Here is a 25269-nt window from a genome sequence, read left to right as displayed (position 1 = left end):
TTCTTCTTCTTCTTCTTCTTCTTCTTCTTCTTCTTCTTCTTCTTCTTCTTCTTCTTCTTCTTCTTCTTCTTCTTCTTCTTCTTCTTCTTCTCCTCTCCTCCTCCTCCTCCTCCTCCTCCTCCTCCTCCTCCTCCTCGTTCTTCCTCTTCTTCTTTAATTAGTTCAATAGGTTCAATTGGTTCAGTTGGGATGATAAGCAACCTGAAATGGTGGAAGCTGTCAAGACCAACATAACTAAGAAACACCTATACGCAATAGGCCATTATTACGTTTATGTTAACCAACATCGAATCACCGAGGAGGCTTTTTCCAGCTTCACAAGGGTCTTGCAAAAAGAAGCATTTTATGGCCTGGTTAAATTTCAAGGGATCAGACATCCTTCAAGAGGGAGCTGAGCCTTAAATCCAATTAGCAATGTTGGCCCATCACACTTAACTATCACTTGCTCTCCCAAGATGGAAGGAGAGGAGAATCAGACAAACGGAACTTCCCTGTCCAATCTTGAGTGTCAGGAACAGATTGTCCAAGTATCCTCCAAGTGCTTCAATCTTTCTGAGTCTCTGGTCTCAGCATGGGATGTTTTACCACACTTCTTCTCAACTATTTTAGATCTGACAGCACGTAATTGGCCGTCTCCGGTTATTTCTGGGCTGTGGCGTAACTACTTGACAGCTTGTGAAATCATGGATGGGCTGACAGTTGAAAGGAGCCGTACAGCACTCAAGTTGCAAATGTGAGGCTCCACTTTTTTTCCCCTGGGGGGCAAGAGGGAAAGGAGGGGGGGAACGAAATAAGCAAACGACCCTAAGCAGTTCAACTGGATTGTTTGGCAAATATGGGGCATTTATCTTGATTTCCAGTTCTTCATCACACATGCAAAGCAGAGGTAGCAGAAATTTTGAATAGTTCGGAGAACTGACCAATATCAAATCCAAAGGAATGCTATTTTCTTTACTACTGATTCTGTGGGCGTGGCTTGGTGGGGATGGCATGACTTGGTGGGGGTGGTTTGGCGGGCCCTGCCCCCATCTATTCTCCACCTCCCATTGACACCCAGCTGATTGTCTTGGTCTTCTTTGGTTGCCCTGCCCAGGAGAACGGAGCTGGAAAGCAGGTTAGCGGGGTAGGGAGGGAAGGGGGATTTTGCAGTATCCTTCCCCTGTCACGCCCACCAAGCCACTCTCACAGAACCAGTAGTGACAAAATTTGAATCCCACCACTGGTGCAGAGAGTTATCACGGAGGGAGAGAAGAAAGGGAGATGGCGTGACATCAAGACGATGCCCGAGTCCAACCTTCTGCTGGGTGCAGAAATCCAAAGGAATGCTATTTTCTTGAGAAAGACTTAGCTGTCCAGGTTCGCCTTCAGAACTTCCACACTTCTGTAGGCCAAATTTTACTGTTAAGAAATTGATCTAATGCAGGGGTACAAGGGCTCAAGACTCAGGGAGCAGATTTGGCCCACAGGGTGCTTAGATCCAATCCACAGGGCCACCCTGGAAACAGCGAAGGACTGGCCCATGGTGCCTCCTTCAGAGAAAATGGAGCTTTGGGAGGGCCGCCCTCCAGTCGTGGGATTCAATTTTTTTTTACTACCGGTTCTGTGGGCATGGCTTGGTGTGTGTGGCATGACTCGGTGTGTGTGGCTTGGTGGACGTGGTAGGGGAAGGTTACTGCAAAATCCCCATTCTCTCCCCACCCCACTAACCTGCTTTCCAGCTCCATTCTCCTATGCAGGGCAACCAAAGGAGACCCAGCCGATCAGCTGGAAGTCAGCAGGCAGAGAATAGATGGGGGCAGGACCAGTCAGAGGTGGGATTTGCCGGTTCTCCGAACTAGTCAAATTTTCCACTACCGGTTCTCCAAAACTTGTCAGAACCTGCTGAAGTACCACCTCTGCTGCCCTCCCGAGCTCCGTTTTTGCTGGCAGAGGGTTACAGGAGGCCATTGCAGCCTAAAACAGAGCTTGGGAGCCCATTTTCGCTGGCAGAGCGCTTGGGCCACCACAGGTGCCCCCGACATGAGTGATGTCAAGCTGGCCATGCCCACCCGGCCCCCCAAAGGTCAAACACAACCCTGATGCGGACCTCAATGAAATCGAGTTTGATACCCCTGATCTAAAGCATGAGCGGAATTTGCTTTCGGTGACTTAAGATTCCATCGAGAGAGGAGAAGCTCACTTTGGGAGAGGGAAGAGGGAAGGGAGGGAGGGAAGGCAACAGAAATGTTGGGCTCCATTGTAGTTGTAAGTCAAGGACTACTTCTATCATTCCCGCATTGACTAGAAGCACAGCCGACAACGGTAACGGGCCTTTAATGCACCCACTTGCTCCGTTGACCCTGTTAAAATAGTTGCTCAGAGAGATGGTTTATTACACACCTGGTAAATACTTGCTATTGGAGTTTAATTCAATTAGCGCCTCTTGGAGTCAATCAAAGAGAGAAGGGGGTTCATACTGAGAAACATATATGACAATATAACTAACACCTAGAGAATTGGGAGTATTTTCCCAAATCGGTATTATCTGTGAGTTTTCTCCTATTGATCTCTGTGTGTACTATGTACTTCAGGGCTATTGAAAACAGAGCCCAGTGGAAGGATTAACTAGGCAGTTTTCAAATCTTTGACAGGGCTTTTACAATTCCAGTTTTCTCATATTTCTTTTCTAGTGTTCCCTTTATTCCTATATTTTCACTCAATTACCTTCCGGGGTCTTCCAACGAGAATAATCATTTTGTTCTCCTCCCCTTTCCTTTGCCGGATTTTTATTTATCATTTCATTTATCTATTTTTGCCCTCTTAAAAACCAATTCTATGGGCCACGCGCAATCAAAGCAAAAGAGAACTATAATTCTACCATCTAGCCATGCAATCACGAAATAGACATGGTAGGTTAGAAGTTTAATAGCTGCTAGCAAACAAAAGATTGGGAGGAGGGAAAGGGGAATAAAATGGCCAAATTTGGGGAGGAGAGAGGGAGATTGAAGCTGCTAATCAAAATCAGAAGGTACGATTGCTTCGGGATGGGCGAGAAAAGAATTTGGCACAGATTTTTTTTTTTTTTTTGAAGCACACAAAGTCCCGTTTATGGATGATTGCAATTTGCCACAAAAATAATAATTCTTGAGCACGCAATTAGTTTTTTTCCTGGCGATAGGAGAAAGTATTGCTTATGGAAGCCTACAAACTTTGAATTCCAAAAATAGATGGCTTTCCTGTCTAGCAACAGCTTCCACAAAGAGCAGTTGGCCGTCAAGTTCTGATTTGAATTTTATAGAAGCTTCTAAACAGAATTCTTGTTTGCTGGTAAAGATGCTCCTCTTCTCTTCCATTAAAATAATTCCAAAGCTGGGCACTATGAAATGTATGAAGAAAACCAAAACCAAAAATTGGTTGACCTTCGATGACCTTACAACAGAGATCAGCAGCTGCAACCCGGGTTGTTCTCCAGAAACATTGCCTTTAAATTCCAGAGGAACATCTGCTGGATTTCCAGAATTTCAGAACAGAGTAGAATAACAGAGTTGGAAGGGATCTTGGAGGTCTTCTAGTCCAGCCCCCTGATCAAGCAGAAGACCCTAAACCACAGACCCTAAACCACAGACAAATAGCAGTCCAGTCTCTTCTTTAAAATTCCCACTGATTGAAACAACCACAACTTCTGGAGGAAGCCGTTATATTAGTCAATTTTTGTCACTGTTAGGAAGTCAGTTCCTTAGTTCTAGGTTGGTTCTCTACTTGATTAATTTCCATCCATTGCTTCTTGTCCTGCCTTTAGGTGCTTTGGAGAATAGCTTGACTCCCTCTTCTTTGGGGCAGCCCCTCAAATATTGGAAGACTGCTATCATGTCTCCCCTGGTCCTTCTTTTCATTAAACTAGACACCCCCAATTCCAGCAACTGTTCTTTATATATTTTAGCTTCCAGACCCCTAATAATCTTTGTTGCTCTTCTCTGCACTCTTTCTAGAGCCTCAACATCTTTTTTTTATACCATGGCAACTCAAACTGGACACAGAATTGTAAATATGGTCTTACTAAGGCTTTATAAAGGGGTACTAATGCTTCAGGTGTTCTCACCTGACTTCAAGCCGACACAGCTCTAGATTTTTATTTTATTATATTTTTAACATTGATTTTGCTCAGTTTTCACATGGCTCCAGTTGAAAGATTCTAAGCAACTCACAGTCCTGCATAAAGCGATGGAGCTAAAAATAATACATCAAAAAAAAGACTAGAAAATGTATATTTAACTACTTTTGTTCCATCTCTCCATCTCAAGCAATTCATCTGATCCCCCAAAGGCTCTTTTTTTTTAAAGTCAGGACTTCAAAGTGTTTCTGCAACTTAATAGAAGCTGTGGCCAAGGATACAGCAGCTATAGATGAGCAGAGAGGGGGAGGGAGAGAGGGAGACAAGGAGAGAGAGAGAGAGACAGGAGGGAGGGAGGGAAGAGGGAAGAAAGTCGTTTGGAGGCTGAAAGGAAAATGCAAACATTAGCTAGACAAGAAGGCAATTCCATCAATGGGAAGCTAGTACTGATCAGCTGAATCAATGGTCTCTTTCAGCAAAGTTCTTCTAAGACTTTTTAGGCTGTGCGAAACGAATCTATGTGGCTTTAATGGCTTCTTTGCGTCTGTGGTGACTTCCTGCGTAGGAGCAGGAGGTGTTTGGAAACCACATGCTTCCAAGAGAAAACATAGATAGACTTCAAATGCCAAGGTGGATCGGGCTGGTTCTGAGGCTCTGAGCTGGATTTCTGTGAAGAATCAGGACCACATATCAAGTTCCGGTTAAGAAGATTCATTGATCTTGCCTGTACACAAGAATCTAGTCAACTGATGGTCAACACTAAATTGTAGTCAATGGAATCCAAGTGGAGTTGGACTTAAATCACTTGTGGGAATGTAATGACTCGAGGCTGATGACTTGCTTGACTCCGCCCCCAGGCTCTGCCTGTTCTTCTCCTATGATTGTGCCCATTTACAGGGGTGACGTTAATTGAGTAGCTCTTAGTAGACAAAACATAATTCTTTTGATAGTTCAAGGTTAAAGAGTGTGGCGCAGAAAGAATTGGAACTTACTTTGGTATTGGTTCATGTGATGTGATGATGAGTAAAAAAAGGGTGGTTTGTAGGTTGGGACATTGTGAGGAAGCTGGGAAACTTTTAGTTCCGGAATTCCACAGATGTGCCAGGTGCCATTCTAATAAAAGTACTTTGAGATTATGCTTGTCTTGGGGTTACTGACAGGAATGGATGTTCTGTGGAACGCTGACCAATATGACCTACCCAATAAAACTCTTATTTGAGGAACCAGCCTGCCTCAGAGTTCTGCTTTCAGTGGGTGCATTACTTGGAATGCTGACATAGGATTTTATTAGGAAGAGAAAGAGTTTCGCCACGGAAACCAGAATTACAGGCAGCTGGAGAGACACCCTTTCTTACTCTTTTTTCACTCTTTTTCAGGAGAGAGGTTTTTTTTTTCCATTCCTGAAGTGTCCCATCCATTGCCTCTCGCTGCAGCTATTGTAACATCTCTATGGGATCCAGCTTTACAATGCATTGACATTTTCATTCTTTGTACTTTGTCTGAAAGGTCACTCAATCCTTTTTAGTTGTGTGTTATTATGGGGTTTGTGGTGGGGGTGTAGACACCAACAAAAAAAACCCCAGTAATAAATCTTTCAAAGAATGTAACTGTCTGCTCTGGAAACCCCCAAGCAGGACCACCCCCCCCCCACCCCCGAGAGAAAGAAAACCTATTTTCTCAAGTTTTTAAAATAAACTTTAGAAGACATATTAACTTTTGAATCTGAAAAACCAGGCAGGGTGCATACGTGGGATGCCCACACAAATGAATTCCTTCCTAATTTTCTTCTGTTTGGAATAGAATTGAGTTGGAAGGGACCTTGGAGGTCTTCTAGTCCACCCCCCTTGCTCAAACAGGAGACCCTATACCATTCCAGACAAGTGGCTATCCAGTCTCTTCTGGAAAACCTCCAGTGATGGAGCACCCACAACATCTGAAGGGAAGCAGTTACACTGATTAATTGTTCTCACCGTTAGGAAGTTTAGCACCTCTCAAATGCAAATCACTTTGCAAATCATTTTGCAAGGTGTAAGTTTCTCTTAATGAATGCATATTGCCCCAACGTAAGCTCTTATTTAAAAAAAAGGATTTCCTTTTGGATCTTGCAAAAATCAGATCCTTCTAAATTTTGCAAGATCCAATCTGAATCAGTCACTGGGACAAAGGGGTTAGGCTAATCTTCAGGGATCTTCTTCTCTCTTTGTGGAATATATTCTGGAGTAATTCAGATATTCTGGAGGGAGGGAGGGAGGGAGGGAGTGGGGGAGAGAGAGAGAGAGAGAGAGAGAGAAGTTCCTTGAAGATGGGCTCCAGCATGAAGCCTGAAGCTTAGAAGAATAAAATGCTGATCCCGGTGAACAACTCAGATTGGATCCTACAACATTTTCCTGGGTCATAAATATTTGCCTTTATTTGTAAGTGATTTTTGTCCAGAGCAGAAATCAGGAAAGAGGTAACTCATCCATTCCTCCAATTCTGGATTGATGCAACAACAGAATTTATTTATTTTATTTATTTATTTGATTTGTCAATCACTTACAAGATAATAGGAATAAGTATAAACATGAGTAAGAATACAGGAAATAGGTACGAATAAATGGGGACAATAGGACAGGGACGGGAGGCACGATGGTGCACTTATGCACGCCCCTTACGGACCTCTTAGGAATGGAGTGAGGTCAATAGTGGATAGTTTGAGGTTAAAGGAGTGGGGGGTTTGAGGATGTAACAACAGAGTCAGGTAGTACATTCCAGGCCTTGACCACTCTGTTGCTGAAGTCGTACTTTCTGCAATCAAGTTTGGAGAGGTTTACATTGAGTTTGTATCTGTTGTGTGCTCTTGTATTGTTGCGGTTGAAGCTGAAGTAGTCATTGACTGGTAGGACACTGTAGCAGATAATTTTGTGTACTATGCTTAAGTCCAACTGTAGGCAGCGTAGTTCAAGGTTGTCCCAGCCCAAAATTTCAAGCCTGGTGATGCAGGGTATACTGTTGCGAGCAGGGGAATGTAGTACTCTTCTTGTGAAATACTTCTGGACTTGCTCAATTGTATTAATGTCCGATATACAGTGCGGATTCCAGACAGATGAGCTGTATTCGAGTATTGGTCTAGCAAAGGTTTTGTATACCCTAGTTAGCAATTCAATATTACCAGAGGAGAAGCATAAATAAACCCATTCTTAGCACATGGGGCATCCCTTTTTAATTCAGCATCTTCCCTCAGCTTCGGCTGTGAAATGATTCTGTCTGTCAATAGCAGAAGAGGACATCAATGGCCAAACCATCACCTTGGCATGCTTCAACAAGCTCTTGAGGTGAAACAAAAGGACAAGCCTCTGACAACTCTTACAAACACTTGGCACCTCTCTTCCCATTGTGAAGGGCCTGAAAGAAATCATTTAAGTGATATTTGTTTGTTCTGCCTTAGCGAGCTCGCTTCTCATTTTTTCAATCAGGCCGTTTCTGCTTTTATTCCATCATGCTCAACCGGTCTGACTCCCGTTTGCAGCCAGAGGTGCTTTGAAGGCTGCTGGGCGTTTGTACATGATGCTTGCAAAGTTATGCTGCATCCCTACAAACATAAGCAAATTGAAAAACCAAGAGGCGGTCAGAATGGATTGCTCTGAGAATCGGCGCTGGGAACGGTGGGAGACATTAAATTTCTGGTCCTCAAGGTGACTGCAGAAATACAGGTTGAAAAGACCTCAAGTTTCAGCAAAAAAAGAAATAAAAAGCAGGGTTTCCCCTGGGGGTTATCCATAATCTGGATTCAAACTAAGATGGTGCCCCAAATGGGCCTCGTTCTGAATTTGGAGATTCGATGAAAATGTATCTTGTTCAATGGAAGAAAGGTTTTATTCATTATTGTCATGGTGGATCACACAACCAGCCAGATGTTTCAACTGCATTCGGCATTTTTGTCCATCTATTGAATCCTTCCCAGCACCTGGGATAGTCAGAGGTTCAAAGGTCTTATCATAGGATGTAAGCTGTTCCAAGTCAAGCTGCCTTTTGCAATCGATGGATGGGGTTTTGTCAATGCCAATGGTGTTCAACTGGTGCTCCAGAAGTTTTGGATTGTACCAAGGTGCCTGTTGCTATTGTTCTATTTGCAGATCTTCATATTTTGGGATTTCCACCCCCACCCCCCACTCCACTCCAGTTCTTTCTCTTCTCTTCTCCTGTCTCCAGGTACTGTCACATCCATTATGCAGACTTTTTTTGTCTTTCCTAGAGACAATTGTTATTATTATTGCATTTAGTTCACTCCTGTTGAAGAGACTGGGTAAATCTTCCCGATGGGAATGGCTAGATCATTTTGCTTCCAATCCAGGACATGTTATGCTCATTTTTTAAGCCCCTTTTTATTGGCTTTGCAATTTTTTTTTCATTAAAATTCCCTCTTGCGAACCTGCCAGTCTAGCCTCTTCATTAAACGTCCACTTGTATATGCATTGCATCCTCGAATTCAAATTCTTCAAATTGGATGTCTTTCCTATGCTTTTATTTATAGTTGGGATTGGCAGAAATGCAAACCTTGAAGGACTGGTGTGCAGTTCTGTGAGCACAAATGAAGCTGGCTACTTTTTCTTTCTTTAAAAAAAATTGCCCCTGGCACAAAACCCAGAAGCAGGTCAACTTCTGAAAGACACGATTCTAATCATCTGCAGATGTTAGAGCAGGAGGCCATAGAGAACATCTCAACCGCGTTGATCTTGTGTGGAGATGAACTTATGAATAAATATGCCAACACCCTAAAATTGCCATTTGCAGCCTTAGCTTCATGCTTTCTCTCTTGTCTGCTTTGCATTCTATTGTAGGACATCCAAAGATTTTGGGGAGGGAGAGATTCATTCTCACAATAGAAGAAGGGATGGGGGAAGGGATGGAGGAATGGTGGAGCTGGCAAAATTGAATGTTCTAATGAAAGAGAAGAATTTCTCTAGTTTGGTTTCCATTTTGGAAACCACATCTGGATTTTATCCTTGAAATTGAAACCAGTGAAACTTTAATTCTAGGTATAGGCGACTAGAATGACTGTTGCTACAGAAATGGTTCAAAACATTTAGAAATGGAAAGGTTTGAAGCTGTCACTTTTTTCTGGGATTCTTCTGCTGTGAAAAAAAAATCAGAAGTCACTACTTTTTTATTCTTTCTTATTCATTTCTTTCTTCCCTTCTCTTCTTCTCTCTTCCTCCTTGTTTCTACGTGTACTTTAACTTATCAAAAACTGCAATTAAAACATGTTGAAAAAGGAATTCTATTGCAGGAGGAGGGGCTGTCAAAGATATAGTCAATGGATGGCAACTACAACGATGCCATTCAAACAAAGACATCCGTTGTATTAAAAAGGACCACAACCACACTGCCTCCGCTGGCATCTTGACATGTTCTATGGATGCTCTTGAGTGCCAATAAAGAAAAATATTTGTAGCTCCGGATAGAGTGGAGTGGAGTGGAGTGGAGTGGAGTGGAGTGGAAGATAAGAGAAGAGAAGAGAAGAGAAGAGAAGAGAAGAGAAGAGAAGAGAAGAGAAGAGAAGAGAAGAGAAGAGAAGAGGATGGGATGGGATGGGATAGAAGAATTAGAACAGAACAGAATAGAACAGAATCTGGAAGAGACCTTGGGGGCCACCTTGTCCAACCCCTCACTCAAGCAGGAAACCCTATACAATTTCAATCTTTTCTTTAAAACCTGCAGTGATGAAGCGCCCACAACGTCCAGAGGCAAGCCATTCAACTGGTTAATTGTCCTCACTGTTAAGAAGTTTCTCCTTCATTCCAGGTTGCTTCTTTTCTTGATTAGTTTCCATCCGTTGTTTCTTCTCCTGCCTTTTGGTGCTTTGGAAAATAAGTTGATCCCCCTCCTCTTCATGGTGGCCTTAGGGGGTCCTTGGTGGTCTCTGAGCTTGGTTGTTTTCTTGCGGACATTTCATTACGCAAAACTAAGTAGGCCAGCTGATGATATTACCTAGTTTGGGTAATGAAACGTCAGGAAGAAAACAACCAAGCTCAGAGTGCATGGAGGATCTCTCACTCTCGAGGCCTAGCTCCTTCCAAGGAGCATTGTAACCAATGAATTCCTGCAAGTTCTCCTTTTGCTGCTCCTTTCGCCAGAGAGAAGATGCAGTTGGGTTTTTAAAAACACCTGGCTGAGTGCCTCCAGCAACCCATTCGCAGTCATTCTGTGCCACCCCCCTCCCGGATCCTTGGAATCTACAATCTTTTGTTTTTGCCTTCTTACAACAGAAGAGCAAGAGAGAGGCAAACCAATAATTAAGTTTCTTTAGAAAGCATCCTTGCATCTGGACAGCCATTGTCATGAACAGGCTTATCAGAAGCCATTCCCTGATCTTCAAGCAGCCTCCGTGTTCCTAATTGCTAATTATTATTATTATTAGCATGATTACAGGATCCTTTCTTTCTCTATTATACATTCAGAACAATCTCGAGGAAAACACAGCAACAGAAAGGAGTCCTCAGAATTAGTATTTAGTTGTGCAGTTGAATAGGAAGCAGGAATAGGGGCGGCCAGATATTGTAAATTTCCAGGAAAATCCAAAAAAGGAACACATATTGTCAAGACTTCTAAGTTTGGGTGGAAGGTCTAAATTAATAGAGGCCAGTTTTATGCCAAGTCTCTCACTTCTTTTTAGGTTAATGCATTTCTTCTATTTTGGGCAACAGCCTGCAAGTGATAAGCTTTTTCATTAGAGTAGTAAGTACACCATGAAGAAACCCATCTCACTCCATGTACCTTCCCTGCTCCTCGAACATCATCTCCAGCCAACATTTCTAGATCCAATCTTCTTCTCTCTAGACATTGAGAGAGTTTGGGAAAGTCTCGATGGTTGCCAGATGTCAGCAAAGAAATATCTCAAGCCAGGTTGGGTTGGCCTAGTTTTCCCCCATATTTCCATGTGCCCTTTCAACTCATTTGCATCCAAGCGGCCTCAGCTCTGGGCTTCCGTAGATAGCATCATTGATGCTGGTTGATTTTGCATGATGGTTTCTCCTCCTATTTTCTCTTTGCATGATGGTCTTCTTACTTTTGCTTTGCGTGGTGGGCCTTCTCCTGCTTTCACTTTGCATGGTGGTTTCTCCTCCTCCTTTTGCTTTGCGTGGTGAGTCTTCTGCTTTCACTTTGGATGGTGACTCTCTTCCTACCTTCAGAGCAATTCTGGTTGCTGGATCAAACCTTCCTCTCTTGCCCCAATCATGCAAACACTCTAAAACATTATGGGAAATGAAACAGTACGGAAATGCTGGGGCCAGACAAGGCTTCTCTTCCATACCCCGAGGGAGGACCTTCCAGAATCCAAAAGAAGGTATGTGCTGGGTGAGAGGAGATGCTGTTCTCCATGTTCCTGCTTGGAGGAGACCCTGGTGGCTTCCTCCCCAGTGGGCAGCTGACTAATGACAATGACACAGCCATGATAAAATGTTCTGGCAATGAGATTTTCTTGGCTGTTGTTGCTGCACTCTGAAAATAGCTTTATTTCTACCTACTGCCAGCTGACGGGTCTCCCTAAAGACTCCACAAGTTCCAGCAGAGCTGAGATGGTGCAGCCTCTTCTGGGGAGGAGAGGGCAAGCATGACTTTGGAAGGTCTCTGGGGCGAGGAAGCTGCCAGCCTGAGTGACACTTTTAATATTATACTTATTATCGATGGCACATCAAGGGCAGTTCAACTCCTGCTGTTTTCTGGACCGTTTCCATCCTATATGTTGCCAGTCTTCCCATCTAAGTGGTTCCTGGCCTCAGCTGGGTTTTGTTTTTGTTTTTGTGAAAGAAGAGGGAGAGAAAGGGCAGCCCTGTTTCCAGAAGAACCAGAAGAACCATTTTCATTTCTTCCATATACAGGGTGGTCCTCGACGTACGACTACAGTTGCTCCTTGACTTTCTGCTGCTAAGCGAGACAGCTATTGAGGAAATCACTGCAGTTGTCAAGTTAGGAGCATGGCTGTGAAGTGAATTCCCCATTGACTTTGCTTGTCAGGAGGTCACAAAAGATGGTCCCATGACCCCAGTACACTGAATCGCCATAAATATGTGTGTCCAGAGGGGGTATTCAGCTGGTTCTGACCAGTTCTGGAGAACCGGTAGTGGAAATTTTGAGTAGTTCAGAGAACCAGCAAATCCCACCTCTGACTAGCCCCGCCAACCCCATCTATTCTCTGCCTCCCATCGAGCCCATCTGATCGGCTGGGTCTTCTTTGGTTGCCCTGCACAGGAGAACGGAGCTGGAAAGCAGGTTAGTGGGGTGGGGAGGGAAGGGGGATTTTGCAGTAACCTACCACTGCCATGCCTACCAAGCCATACCCATCAGGCCACGCCATGCCCACCAAGCCATGTCCACAGAACCGGTAGTAAAAAAAATTGAATCCCACCACTGTGTGCGTGTCTGAATTTTGATCCTATGACCATGGGGATGCTGTGTTGGTCATAAGTTTGAAAAAAAGTCATTTTTTTTCCAGTGCCATTGTAGCTTTGAACAGTCCGTAAATTGACTGTTTTAAGTCAAGGATTATCTGTATGTCTCTTTCAACCAAGTCTCCAAATTATCAATGCATTTATCCTGAAGAAGCTGCGAAAGACCGTGCATTCTTCGTTAGAAACTCTTTTATTGATTTATTAAATTTATTGGCCACCCATCTTCCCACAGGTAACTCTGGGCGGCTTGCACTATTAAAAGGGTGAAGCTCTACAAAAGTTATACGCAATGAGACTAAAATACTTTTAAAAAAAATAAATACTCAACCCTAACTATAAGATGGGGAGGGAGGGAAACTGTTATTTCATTGAGAGAGTTGTTTTTAAAAACACATTTCTGGGTCAAGTTGGATTTAATTAAGATGTGTATAAAAGAAGTCGGCATAGAGGAAAACACATGCTAGAAGCAGCAGTGAGACAAATTCAGATTAGAGTAGTAGATTAGTTATCAAGTCAATTGCACGCAGTACATTGGAGGTAGCTCCATAGCAATATATTTGACTTAAGATACCTGCTCAGCTCACATTGTATAGAAATGTAACAGACAAAATAGATTAAGAAATATATAAATCGCAATCAATCAAGGGAATGATCCACCTGGAAAAGGTGAAAGGAAAGAGGAGATGAGAATGAAGGATGGATAGACTCCATTACCAAAGTGATGGATACACTGTGGGAAGACCTAAAGGACCAGAATGGAAAGAACTTGAACCAACATGCTCAGAGGTGGGATTCAGCCGGTTCTGACCAGTTCTGGAGAACCGGTAGCGGAAATTTTGAGTAGTTCGGAGAACTGGCAAATACCACCTCCCACTGGCCCTGCCCCATCTATCCCCTGCCTCCCATTGAGTCCCAGCTGATTGGCTAGGTCTTCTTTTGTTGCCCTGCACAGGAGAACGGAGAGGGAAAGCAGGTCAGTGGGGTAGGAAGAGAATGAGGTAGCGGTGGTATTCAACCGGTTCTGACCAGTTCTGCAGAACCTGTAGCGGAAATTAGGAGTAGTTTGGAAAACCGGCCAATCCCACCTCTGACTGGCCCCGCCAACCCCATCTCTTCTCTGCCTCCCATTGAGTCCCAGCTGATCGGCTGGGTCTCCTTTGGTTGCCCTGCACAGGAGAACGGAGCTGGAAAGCAGGTTAGTGGGGTGGGGAGGGATTGGGGATTTTGCAGTAACCTTCCCCTGCCACGCCCACCAAGCCACGCCCACAGAACCGGTAGTAAAAACAGTTGAATCCCGTCACTTCTTTCAACCCTGTAAATTGAGAACATTTCCCTTGGTGCCTATTAAAAAAAAAATAACTGGCAAAATGGAGCATCAATCAGTGGGTTTTCCTAACATCTTAGTCGTCCCTAAACCAAATTTCTTTTCAAAGCAGAGTTGGAGTACAATGGGGTGAACTTTCTACCCACGAGCCCTCAAATTGGTCGGAGCAGAGAAATTGAGCATGCAGACAGGGAGCTGCCTTTCTATCACCTTTTCCAAGAAGCCATTCAGATGAGGCCTGGATCCCATCACCCATCCTCCAAGCCTGGACCGCTCCCTGGTCCAAACTCATTTCCCCCACCGCCATGATGAATAGCTCTGTCAAGAGAGTGACAACTTTCTAATCTGCTGGAAGACAGATGGGCTCCCTCTGAGGAGAGGGAAAACTCACCAATGAAGCTTGAATGGGACTGAGAAGAAAACAATGAGGTGGAGAATTGGGCTGGGGAGGCGGAAAGGAAAGAGAGAGAGAGATGGGGAGTGGGGATGAGGGGATTTCTTCTGATATTCTCACAAACCTTAGCTTTCTACTTTCAATTAAAACTCAGGCGTTGTTTAAAGAGGGGCCGTTGAAGCGGGTGGAAACTGAGATTGTAATCTGAACATCTGCAAGGAAATATCTTCTCCCGTTTTCGCTTCTCCTTCAGTCTTCCATACATGCACATAATCACAGGCACACACGCACGCCCTGCTACCAGGTAATTGGCTACTCCTCTATGGCAGAAGATGCAGATAGTCGTATCTCAGAGGATGAATTCTAGCTGGTAGTGTTACAATCCACTGTTCTGGCTTGTCTTGTGTGGTGCCTAAAATAGTTAAGCAGTTTTGAAAAATGAGGATGATTCCCGGGGTTCTTCCAAGGTTTTCAGCTCCACAGTTGCCAAGGGCTTGTGTGTGGGAGGAGGGGAGGAGGAGGAGGAGGAGGAGGAGGAGGAGGAGGAGGAGGAAAAGATGGGAGGGAGGGAGGGAGGGAATGAGAATGGGAATGGGAATGGGAATGAGAGGCAGGAAGGCAGGGAGGGGTAAAAGAAGGAAGGAAGGAAATGGGAATGAGAGGCAGGGAGGAGGGGGGGTGAGGGAGGGAAGGATGAAAGAAGGAAGGAAGGAAATGGAATGAGAGGCAGGCAGAAAGGGAGGGAGGAAGGAAAGAAGGAAGGAAAAAAGGAAGGAAGGAAGAAAGGTAGGAAGGAAGGAGAAAAGGAAGAAGGAAGGAAGGAAGGAAGGAAGGAAGGAAGGAAGGAAGGAAGGAAGGAAGGAAGGAAGGAAGGAAGGAAGGAAGGAAGGGTGGGTGGGAGGGAGGGAGGGAGGAGAAAAGGGAAGGGATTGAGATTTATGGGAGTTGAAGTCCACCCATTATAAAGCTGCTACGGCTGAGAAACAGAAACGCTGCATTAGAAGAATCCTGCTGGACAAAAACCCATTCTTCCACTAATCCAACACAGATGTATTCATTGAACCCAGCTATCCAATCCTGGCATCCAGATCTATTGGACGACACATCCTAGGAAGCCTGGTTGGATGCAGAACCAGAATCACACCAATCAGACTTGGCGGCCAAGGTGGTTCTCCTTCACAGGAATGGTCACAGCCCAACAGAGAGTCACATGCCGAAGATACCAGACTTGATAGCCACCTCCTCTGGGTTTTTTAAAAAATGGGTCTCCATGAGACAAAAATCAAAGTCTGGGTAGTCCAGGAACAGCAACCAGTTTTCCCTCCCCAAATGATAACCCTATTTATCATGGTGATTCATTTCCTAAAGTCTAGCTTTTAATTGTTGGTGCTTTGCCGCATTTTGATTCTTTTTCTCTCCTGTATTCTATCATTTTTGGCAGGAACAACTTCCCTGCAGATCCAGATGTGTAGATATCAAGGCCCAGTTTGTACAAGCCAGATGATGTTGGCAATTAAGCAAAGGTTGGCAACGAGTATGTCATAATAACCACCAAAGTTCCCACACCACAGCGAGAGCCTTTCTCATTACCACTAAATCAACTGCTGATCCAAACTTTTCCCACTGCATTATTTTTACCCTCCTCCCATTCAGCTGGAGGGAACAGAAGTGGCTTTTGATGTCCTTTCCCCCCTCAAGGAGAAGAAAAATTCTGCAAGGCTGAAGAAATTTTCGAAGCCAAGGAGAGAAAAGGGAGGTTTCAAACCAGGGGAAAGGAGGAACACTTTTCAGCCATACCTCCAGTGGGTCCTGAGTCCATCCATTAGGAAGTCCATGTGAAGTGAGATCAAACAGCTCGCAAACCCTCTGCCTTAATGTATCACTAATTAATGAGAGCTGGAATATACATTACCTAATTTCTAGGATTCTGCAACCTAACTCTTTTTTTCTCCTGTTTAATGAGATCTCGTGTGCTCGGTTTAAGTAAGGCCATTCTCAGCACCCTTCTCATGGGTAGAAGCATGTTCTTCAAAGACAAGGCTTGCAGTATGCATTCCTAGCTCCAGAACTCAACCTCTTAAGAAGACATTGGACAACTATGAGTCTGAAAAGGTCTAGGAAGTCTCCTGCTTGATCAGGGGATTGGACCACTAGAAGACCTCCAAAGTCCATTCCAACTCTGCTATGCTGTTAAGTCTGCAACCTCCTTGGGTTCTCATGCTTCAGTTGAAACCCATGGACAGATGTCCCAGGAGAATTTATATTATGGAATTCTTGTGTTGCTTTCTGATCAAGAAGAGGGACAATCAAGGGTGATACATAGCCAGTTCAATCTAGGAGTGTCACATTCTTTCTAAGATGTCTATCCCAGATAGAGATGAAGCAGTTCAACTTCCTCCTTTCTCCCCCTGAGGTCTCCTCGGGCAATTGCAACTGGAAGACTCAGCCTGAGACTGTTTCTGGTTGGTAGGAACAACAGTTGGTGCTTCCTCTGTTTCTCCCCTAGCTTTTCCTTATTCTGCTACCCCTAAGCCTCCAGCAGCTCCTTCAGCCAGCTCCTCAATAGCCCTACTTTAACAATAGCTTGCATTATGATGAAATTCTGCAGTGTTAATCAAGCCAATCATGGCTCGAATCATCGATTTTATTCAGCAAAAATGATCCGATTTGATTGAATGTTCATCTTAGGCATTCAAATTAAATCATCAAGTTGATTTCATTTGGATTCTGAATTGGTTAAAAACAGAGAGAGAGGCTGTTTTGGTTCACGGGCAAAAGTGTGCAAATCACTCCGTTCAATCCAATTCAATCCGACACTTTAAAGTGACTTTCTGATCTGGAGAATCGGAGCAGAACAGCGAGGCAGCTCAATCACCTTTGAATCAAATCTCCAAATACAATACTTGCACAGCCCCCCATAACACCCAGGGCTTTAAAGCAAATCCTCAGTTTTATCGGTTTAAAAAAAAAAATAGCAGAACAGATGGAATTTTAGAGAAGCTGATTTGGGGAAGAGGTTCTCCTTGATTCCAAGGATGGCAGGAGAACACCAGTGTATGGGAATGCATGCTAATTTAGGGCGGATGTCCTAAATCCTATCCAGAGGTGGTCTAATGCTAATCCAGCAGTAGTAACACTGACTTTGGGAAAGTTGTGGTGGGCATGGAAGGGAAACTAAGCTAAGATTCCCCATTCATACCCTTGAGTGTCCTCTAAGTTATTCAACCCTTAGTTAGATATTCAATTCTTATTGTAGCATCAAGACAGCAACAGATGGATAATGCTAATTATTAGTAAGGAAATATCCACAGAGATTCTAAATCACCCAGATTATGGTTGTCTCAAAGGTGCTTTTTCTCAAAAGGCAACTGGACTATATTTTTTTCCTTGCGGAAGAAGACATTGCACTTCTCATCCAAGAAGCTTCATCAGTTCTAGTGAGAAAATGATCATAGAGAGAGCTCAAATCCAACAATCAACCATATAATCAAAGGAAGCAACATCAACATTTAGAATGGAGATTTGGCATGTTGTATTTTGGTCAATTAATTCCAATTTGCTTCCCAAAACTCCTAACTACCCTTTTCTTCTTCCTGTTCTTCACCGTTCTTCACTGGATGGTCAATAATAGCTACCAGATCCACATCAGAGGAAAATTATGGTTCTTCTAACAACTTGTGGGTTTTGGACATGGCTGACATCCTCATGCAGTTGAGAAACTATTGAGAATAAAACTACAAAGTCTTCGGAAGAGAACAGAGCCCAACAACATCTGCTCTGTATATTTAGTCAGTTTTTTCCTTGTAATTATAGTATTGCTTCATTTAGGAATAGTTTCAGTCTTTTTTTTTCAAAATGTTTTTTGCAACAAAGTTCAGTACAATATTATACAGAGTAAGGGTGTATAATCCACTGAAATTGCATCCTTCATGTTGTAGTTGTTCCTCCTCCTCCTCCTCCTCTTCTTCTTCTTCATCATCGTCATTGTCTTTTTCCACTATCTGATAATGCACAGTTCTCTGTTCATTTTTCTCTAAGATGTAAGATTATTTAAGATCAATAAATAGGTGATAGACAGACAAACAGGGAGACAGAAACATAATAATGCGTGTGTACATATATTATGCAACTACTCCCAATTTGTGATTTTCAGTTTCTCAACAATCGAGACTCTTGGTGGTAAATAAGCACCCAATAAAGTTCACCAAAGGCATACACATTTGTGGAGTTTGTTTCTTAAGTGTAACACTTTATCTGGCACACTTAAATGCATCTTCTGTACTTGCAAACTGGCTGTTGCACCTTCCCTAACGTGTGCAGGATTTGAATATTCCAAACATTCTCATAAATGTACAAGCTTGAGGTTTTGCACAGCAAAGCTTTTCACACAGGCTTGAAGATATGCTTTATGGAATAGAGACCTTGCATTTCTAGAGTCTTGGGTATCAGAAGGAAAGAAGCTGGAAGCTTGGAGAAGTAGAGTTCAAGGCAGAAGAAACATGTATTTGGTGAAAGTCCTCAACAATAAGCCTTGTTGCCTTACATGACCGAAGAGGAGGAAGAACAAATTGGAAGGTCCAGGGGTGACCTTCTTCTTCTCTAGGACAATGAGAAATTTCAGGAATGGGAACATAGAAAGTCTAATCCAAATTATTATTAGTGTTATTGTCATACCAATACAGGCATCTAAAAAGAGCCAGAACCAAATGAGCATTTCAGAACACAATTCTGGATCCTTTCCCAATAGACATCTGAAGAGCATTGGTGAGTCCATCCACCCCAATTCTGAATTAAATCAAGATAGCTTAGCTACATGAATTTCACCCATGGAGGGGTTGATGAACGGGTGACACCATGGGACATAAATGCATGGGACATAAATAACTAAAAAATAAGGTTAGCTTGGGACACTGTGGTGTACAGTCCTTTCTTTCTGAATTTGTATTTTTGAGCAATCACAGAGTAAATACTGGACCATCATTTTGCCTTGGGGAGTTTATTTCTCGAAGCTCTGCTTTCTCCTTGTTTTCTTGTCATGTTGGGTTACTATCACCTACAAAAGGTAGAAATTCAACGGAGACAGTCCAAATTCAGTCCAAAATCATAAGTCGAGGGTGCCATCTTCTGGAGAAGGTCTGTAATCCTACCACTAAATTTCATGTTGTATATTCCTTGGTGTTGAGTGTACTTGCTGAACTACAGTTTCCAAGAGGCCAAGGCAATTGGGCCAATGGTGTGGGATGCTGGGAAATGTAGTCTAGCATCATCTTATAGTTCAACTTTTAGACCTGCAGATAGCCCCAAGTTAAGATTCCTACTCAACTGAATTCCAACTGTATTTATGGCAGAGCTTCAAGGTGACATAATTCAATTAAATCTCTGGATTACTGTAAGTAATCAAATTACTTTCCCAAAATGGAATCCAAGGCCCAGGAGAACTTCTGCTTCAAAGAAAGTATACTATGGACTTATTACCTATAAATTATTTTATTGTACTTTAAATAATCACAGAAAAAGGACACAGAAATTTGTCTCCCTGTTCTTCAGAAACCTTTTCCAGCCATAAATCCATGGGGAGGAGTAAGCAATAGATAAAAACACTTTCTGGGAAAACATTATTAGGAAATTCCAGAAGGACAGGGAAGAAATCAGGAAGGACTGGACCAGGATTTTGCAACCTTGGTTCCATAGACTGAAAAATGACCTGCAGCCCCAACTGAACCGTCATCCATCCACAACTTCTAAAGGCAATCTCTCTCCTTAGACTGCCCACCAGCTGGCTTGAACCTAGTGGATGGAGCTCTCCCAGGATGACACCTTTGGCAGTTGAACTTCGCTGAAGATCATCTGGTCTTCCAATGGTGGTCCACACTCACTCTTGGATCAGGCAAACCGTAGGAGTGCCATGGGCGTATTCGGAGTGGCGAACACCCAGGCTGAAGCATGGGGCTCTGGGCTTGTGGAGGGTGACCTGTTCTACACCATAGTCCAGCGGGCCCGGTGTATGTTCCTTGCTGGATGGAATAAACCTTTGAGACATTGTATGGGATGGCTGATGTCGCAAGTAAATGTCTGGCTCTGGAATAGTGTAGGCGGCTGGGCCAGGCCCTGTTCTCAGCATATAATTTCGTCCAGGAGCGATGGAAGAGATTGACAGGCAGGGAGCTGCCCTTTTATTGGGCACCTTGGGGCCCAGGGTCGGAGGCAATGCGTATTTGTTGGGAGCTGGAGTTGGGTTGTTCAACCAATAGGGCGTTCGCGCACTGATGCTATACGCTGGAGCATTGGGTTCATCGATGGGGTGCAATTTCTCCACGTGATACTCATTCGGAGAAGGAGTGGTCACTATATCTAGGAAGCCAGAGAATATCATTACTAGCAATGAGTCTAACAAAATATCAGAGTTGGAAGGGACCTTGGAGGTCTTCTAGCCCAGCCCCCTACATAAGCTATGGAATGGAATGAAATGGGATGGGATGGAAGGGAATGGAATAGGAGAGAATAGAATAGAATAGAATAGGAGAGGAGAGGAGAGGAGAGGAGAGGAGAGGAGAGGAGAGGAGAGGAGAGGAGAGAAGAGAAGAGAAGAGAAGAGAAGAGAAGAGAAGAGAAGAGAAGAGAAGAGAAGAGAAGAGAAGAGAAGAGAAGAGAATTCTTTATTGGCCGAGTGTGATTGGACACACAAGGAATTTGTTTTGGTGCAAATACTCTCAGTGTACATAAAAGAAAAGATACATTCATCCAGAGTCAAGAAGCATCAGGTACAACACTTAATGATAGTCATAGGGTACAATTATAGAATAGAATAGAATAGAATAGAATAGAATAGAATAGAATAGAATAGAATAGAATAGAATAGAATAGAATAGAATAGAAATAAAGTTCTGTCATTTTAAATGTAGACTAATTGGCATGCATTAAAATGAAATTTCATTGCATTCAGCTCTCAAAAGATAACCATTATGCATAATTTTTCTTATATGTATCCATTTCATGTATTCATAACTATTTTTATACTTATACCTATTATCTTGTAAGCGACTGACAAATCAAATAAATAAATAACACCCACACACATACACAGCGCAGAGAAACATCACAGTCTAGTTCGAATGTATACATATACACGTCAGAGGAGAAAAAAAGAATCCTGCGAGTTTACAATGCAGAATTTACAATGCAGGATGTCTAGGGTCGAGGAGGGGGTTGGATTAGAAGACCTCCAAGGTTCCTCCCCACTCTGTTATTCTAAAATCCTGCAATCCCATTTAAAACAGCTAGCCTAGTCTAGTTTCCGTAAAACACTTTGCTGTTGGAGCTAATCAGGAGACACCATATCAAGGCCAAAGGAAGTGCATATGTGATTCTCCATCTTGAATATGGCTGGGCTGGGTGTTTCCAAGCTGTTTCAAAACTCTTGGTACCATATCAAGAATTTAAGTCCCTTTTCATCCCATTCATGGTTTCTATGATTGGCCACCAAAGCTGCTTCCCTTTGACTGGGAAAAGCTTCAGTTCATTCTCAGGAACCTTTTCATCCCCACAGCTCCACCCATCCGCCAATCATTCCAATGGAAGCACCTACAACGTGCCACTTACCTGCGCTCTTTCCTCGCTGTTGCATGACGAATGATACCGGCCTCCATATCCCTAAACGGGAAACGCTAGGATCCACGTAGTAACAAGGTCCAGGGCTTTCCAGAACCATGATTGCTTGCAAACGAAAGAAGAATGGTCTTATGAAACCAAGGCTGGCTTTCTGGATTACTTCAACGTGGTTCTAATGGCCCTCCATTTATCTAGCTACCAAAATGTTTGAGGTGGCAAGAAGGGCCACTTTCCAAACAATCTGGTCACCATCTTTCGGGGGGGTAATTAACTTCTCGCTGAGCTGCAGTCCTAACATTGCAGATTCAGGAAATGAATGAATCAAAATGGGCCTTTATGAATCATTCAGGAAAGGAAACCACTCAGTCCACTAAATTCCCAGCAGGTGGCCATCCAACCTTTTTATCAACTTCTGGAGAGGAGAATCGAGCATTTTTCCAGCCCTTTAAACAGTCTGCTGTAATAAACTCTCTGCTGGACTTTATTTTTGCAATGACTTTGGGAAAATAGCTGTTGCTAAGTCATCAAAAGATATGGAACACATCCATTCAATATTGTACTAGCTTAGTTTCTTACTCAGTTGCCAAGCCCAATTCAACATTTTGATAGAATGAATATGGACTGCCTTTCATATACGTGTATCTAAGTGAAGGATGAACCATCGTGTATATCAAGGGTCTTCAAACTTGGCAAGTTTAAGACTGGTGGGCTTCAACTCCCAGAATTCCTGAGCTAGGAGGAATTCTGAGAGTTGAAGTTCACCAGTCTTAAAGCTGTCATGTTTGAAGACCCCTGGTGCATATACATGATGGATCATCCTTCATTTAAGTCAGGGGTCTCCAAACCTGGCAACTTTAAGACTTGTGGACTTCAATTTCCAGAATTTCTCAGCCAGCTATGCTGGCTAAGGAATTCTGGAGTCGAAGTCTGGAAATCTTAATGTTGATTTAGATGAATTCAGAGGTTTTTCTCCAGGTTTTCAGCCAAACAAGACTTTCTTATGAATCTGGCCACTTCAATCATAACCTCATTATATTGAGAAGGTCTGAAGAAGCCCCTATAGAGTCCTCTACCATGTCCTTAAGACATTTTCTCTAAAATATTGAAAAGGGTCATTTAGAATGCTGAACTGTGTCATTGAGCTGATTTCGTTCAGGATTAGTTGAAGATTCTGTTGGAAATACATGTGATAGGAAGGTTTAACATTGTTTGTTTGCTTCTGGACTGGGTTTTTTAAACCCCCAAGGTCCTATTTTGATTTTTTTTTTCCTGTGAAGGTGAGAATAACAGAATTTAGTTGATGTCCTGGGTCGTTACTCCTGTTCAAATGGAGGCTTTTAAAAAAAGAAGCTTTAAGGGTCACAGATCTCCTGAGCTCTGTTTATTTTGGGCCTGAAAACATGGTAGGTCTCAGGAACACAAATTGCACAATACAGGTAAAGTTTGCTTGGTATGGTGATTAGAATACATGCATTCACAATTAGCATGAATCAATAAGAATCCTTTATAAGTTTCTTCAGGATCCAGAATCCTTTTCCCTGCTTACTTTTTGGGCTGGACTTTATACGCATGGTATAAGCTGGCTCAGCATACTTGGTGAAGTCGTGATTCTTAATACCAGTACAAGGATATCGGTTATACTTCCCAGGTCCTGGACCTAAAATGGGATCAAAACCATCAGCTGATAACGGGACTGACAAGCAGAGAACCAGAGAAAGCTTTCCTAGAAATGCAACAGGACAGGTGGAATCACACTCAAAGTCTTGGCAGAAAGCAACAGCACTTGATCTGGTCGTTCTCTTTTGGGAGCATCCGTCATCTAGTCATCCAAGTTATCTAGTGAACATCTCCCTTTTCTTGCAAACTCAATTTTAGCAAGATTAGTAGGCAACACATACCCCGTTGGGTCATCATTTCAGAGGTATTTCCTTATCTAAACAAAGAAACAGAATGACCAAAGGTGGGCAAAAAAAGCCAGTGACTTCCTGCTGGCTTCCCCATTGAGTGTCTTTGTGAGAATCTGACTAGGAGCATTGTAAATGCTTCCCTTCCCTTCCCCTTCCTTCCTTCCTTCCTTCCTCTCTATTTCTTTCCCTCTACCACTTCTCCCTTCCCTTCCAAGCAGGCAGGTAAGTGACGGCTGCTGGGTGGGGAAGGAAGTGAGCAATTGTATGACTGTTTGGGAAATTGTCCCAAAATGTTGAAAATGAAGATCGTGTGACCACAGCAGCAGCAGGCAGTGGCACTGAAACAGCTGCACCTTCCCCAAATTACATTTCATTAGGAGTCATGGGTCCCGGATTGTGGCTGCATTTTGTAAATTAGCCCATCTGAGGAACCATGGTTTTAAAAATTGTTGCCCTGGGATGCGCTGTTTTTCGATAAAGATGATAACTCCTTTCCTTTTCCTGTTCTAAGTTTTCAAGAAGTCTCACCCCATAATTCTGAGCTGGGCAGGTGAGGTGAATGGACTAGAATGGACTAGGATAGGATAGGATAGGATAGGATAGGATAGAATAGGATAGGATAGGATAGGATAGGATAGGATGAGAAATAATAGAATAGAGTAGAGTAGAGTAAAGTAGAGTAGAATAGAAAATGGAATGGAGTGGAATGGAGTGGAGTGGAATGGAAAGGAATAGAATAGAATAGAATAGAATAGAATAGAATAGAATAGAATAGAATAGAATAGAATAGAATAGAATAGAATAGAATAGAATAGAATAGAATAGAATAGAATAGAATAAGAAATAAAAGAAGAGAAGAGAATAAGAAAGAAGAGAAGAGAAGAGAAGAGAAGAGAAGAGAAGAGAAGAGAAGAGAAGAGAAGAGAAGACTTTATTGTCACTTTAAATGTACACTAATTGGCACACGTTAAAATGAAATTACATTGCATGCAGCTCTCAAAAGGTCTCCACATCTAATATAAACATCAATTTGACAAGAAGCTAAGACCCCTCTTTTCCTGATCATTGGGGACACTCTTGTATCTGGGCATCATTTCTTTTCCCCTGGCACCCAACTCACCTTTATATTTGGCACTGATTAAGCCATACGTTTTCTGACCCGCTGGTGCTCTGGCTGGATTTGGAGAGGCACCGGGCTTGATGAAGTAAGCAACTTTCTCGTCTGTTTTTTTCAATGCAGATGTTGCCATTGGAATAACCAGGCAACGCTCCCTGAGGAGGGAGGCAGTGAGTAAATGCACCTCTAATTTCCCTATGCATAAAATAAAATGGAAATGACTTGAGTACATGAAGATCTGGAACCCCAAGAGCTGAGATTAGGGCGGAAGGGGTCAACAAAGGCAAGATGGCACCCAGAATGGCCCTTGATTAAATCCTTGCCCAACCCAAAAGGGTAGGACTTCCCTAACCATCCTCTTGTCTCCCTCTCCCTCCGACTAATTGCTTTAGTTCAT

At 43.1% G+C, this 25269-nt stretch overlaps 1 protein-coding gene across 1 annotated transcript; it reads right to left on the bottom strand.

Annotated features, from left to right (window-relative positions):
* Nucleotides 1-19897: 19897 nt before the first annotated feature.
* Nucleotides 19898-25063, bottom strand: CIMAP1C (ciliary microtubule associated protein 1C). The gene is made up of 4 exons (XM_026685126.2): nt 24876-25063; nt 23395-23505; nt 21840-21953; nt 19898-20591 (listed from the first exon to the last, which is right to left on the bottom strand). Exons 1-4 carry the CDS (start codon nt 25003-25005, stop codon nt 20113-20115), a joined length of 834 nt encoding a protein of 277 aa, XP_026540911.2. The 5' UTR covers nt 25006-25063; the 3' UTR covers nt 19898-20112.
* Between the last annotated feature and the right edge of the window lie 206 nt (nt 25064-25269).

Source organism: Notechis scutatus, chromosome 11, assembly GCF_049901735.1.
Source record: "Notechis scutatus isolate UNSWTSFEM ecotype Mainland chromosome 11, rNotScu1.2, whole genome shotgun sequence".
Taxonomy (NCBI): domain Eukaryota; kingdom Metazoa; phylum Chordata; class Lepidosauria; order Squamata; family Elapidae; genus Notechis; species Notechis scutatus.
This window is presented reverse-complemented; position numbering and strand designations above follow the sequence as displayed.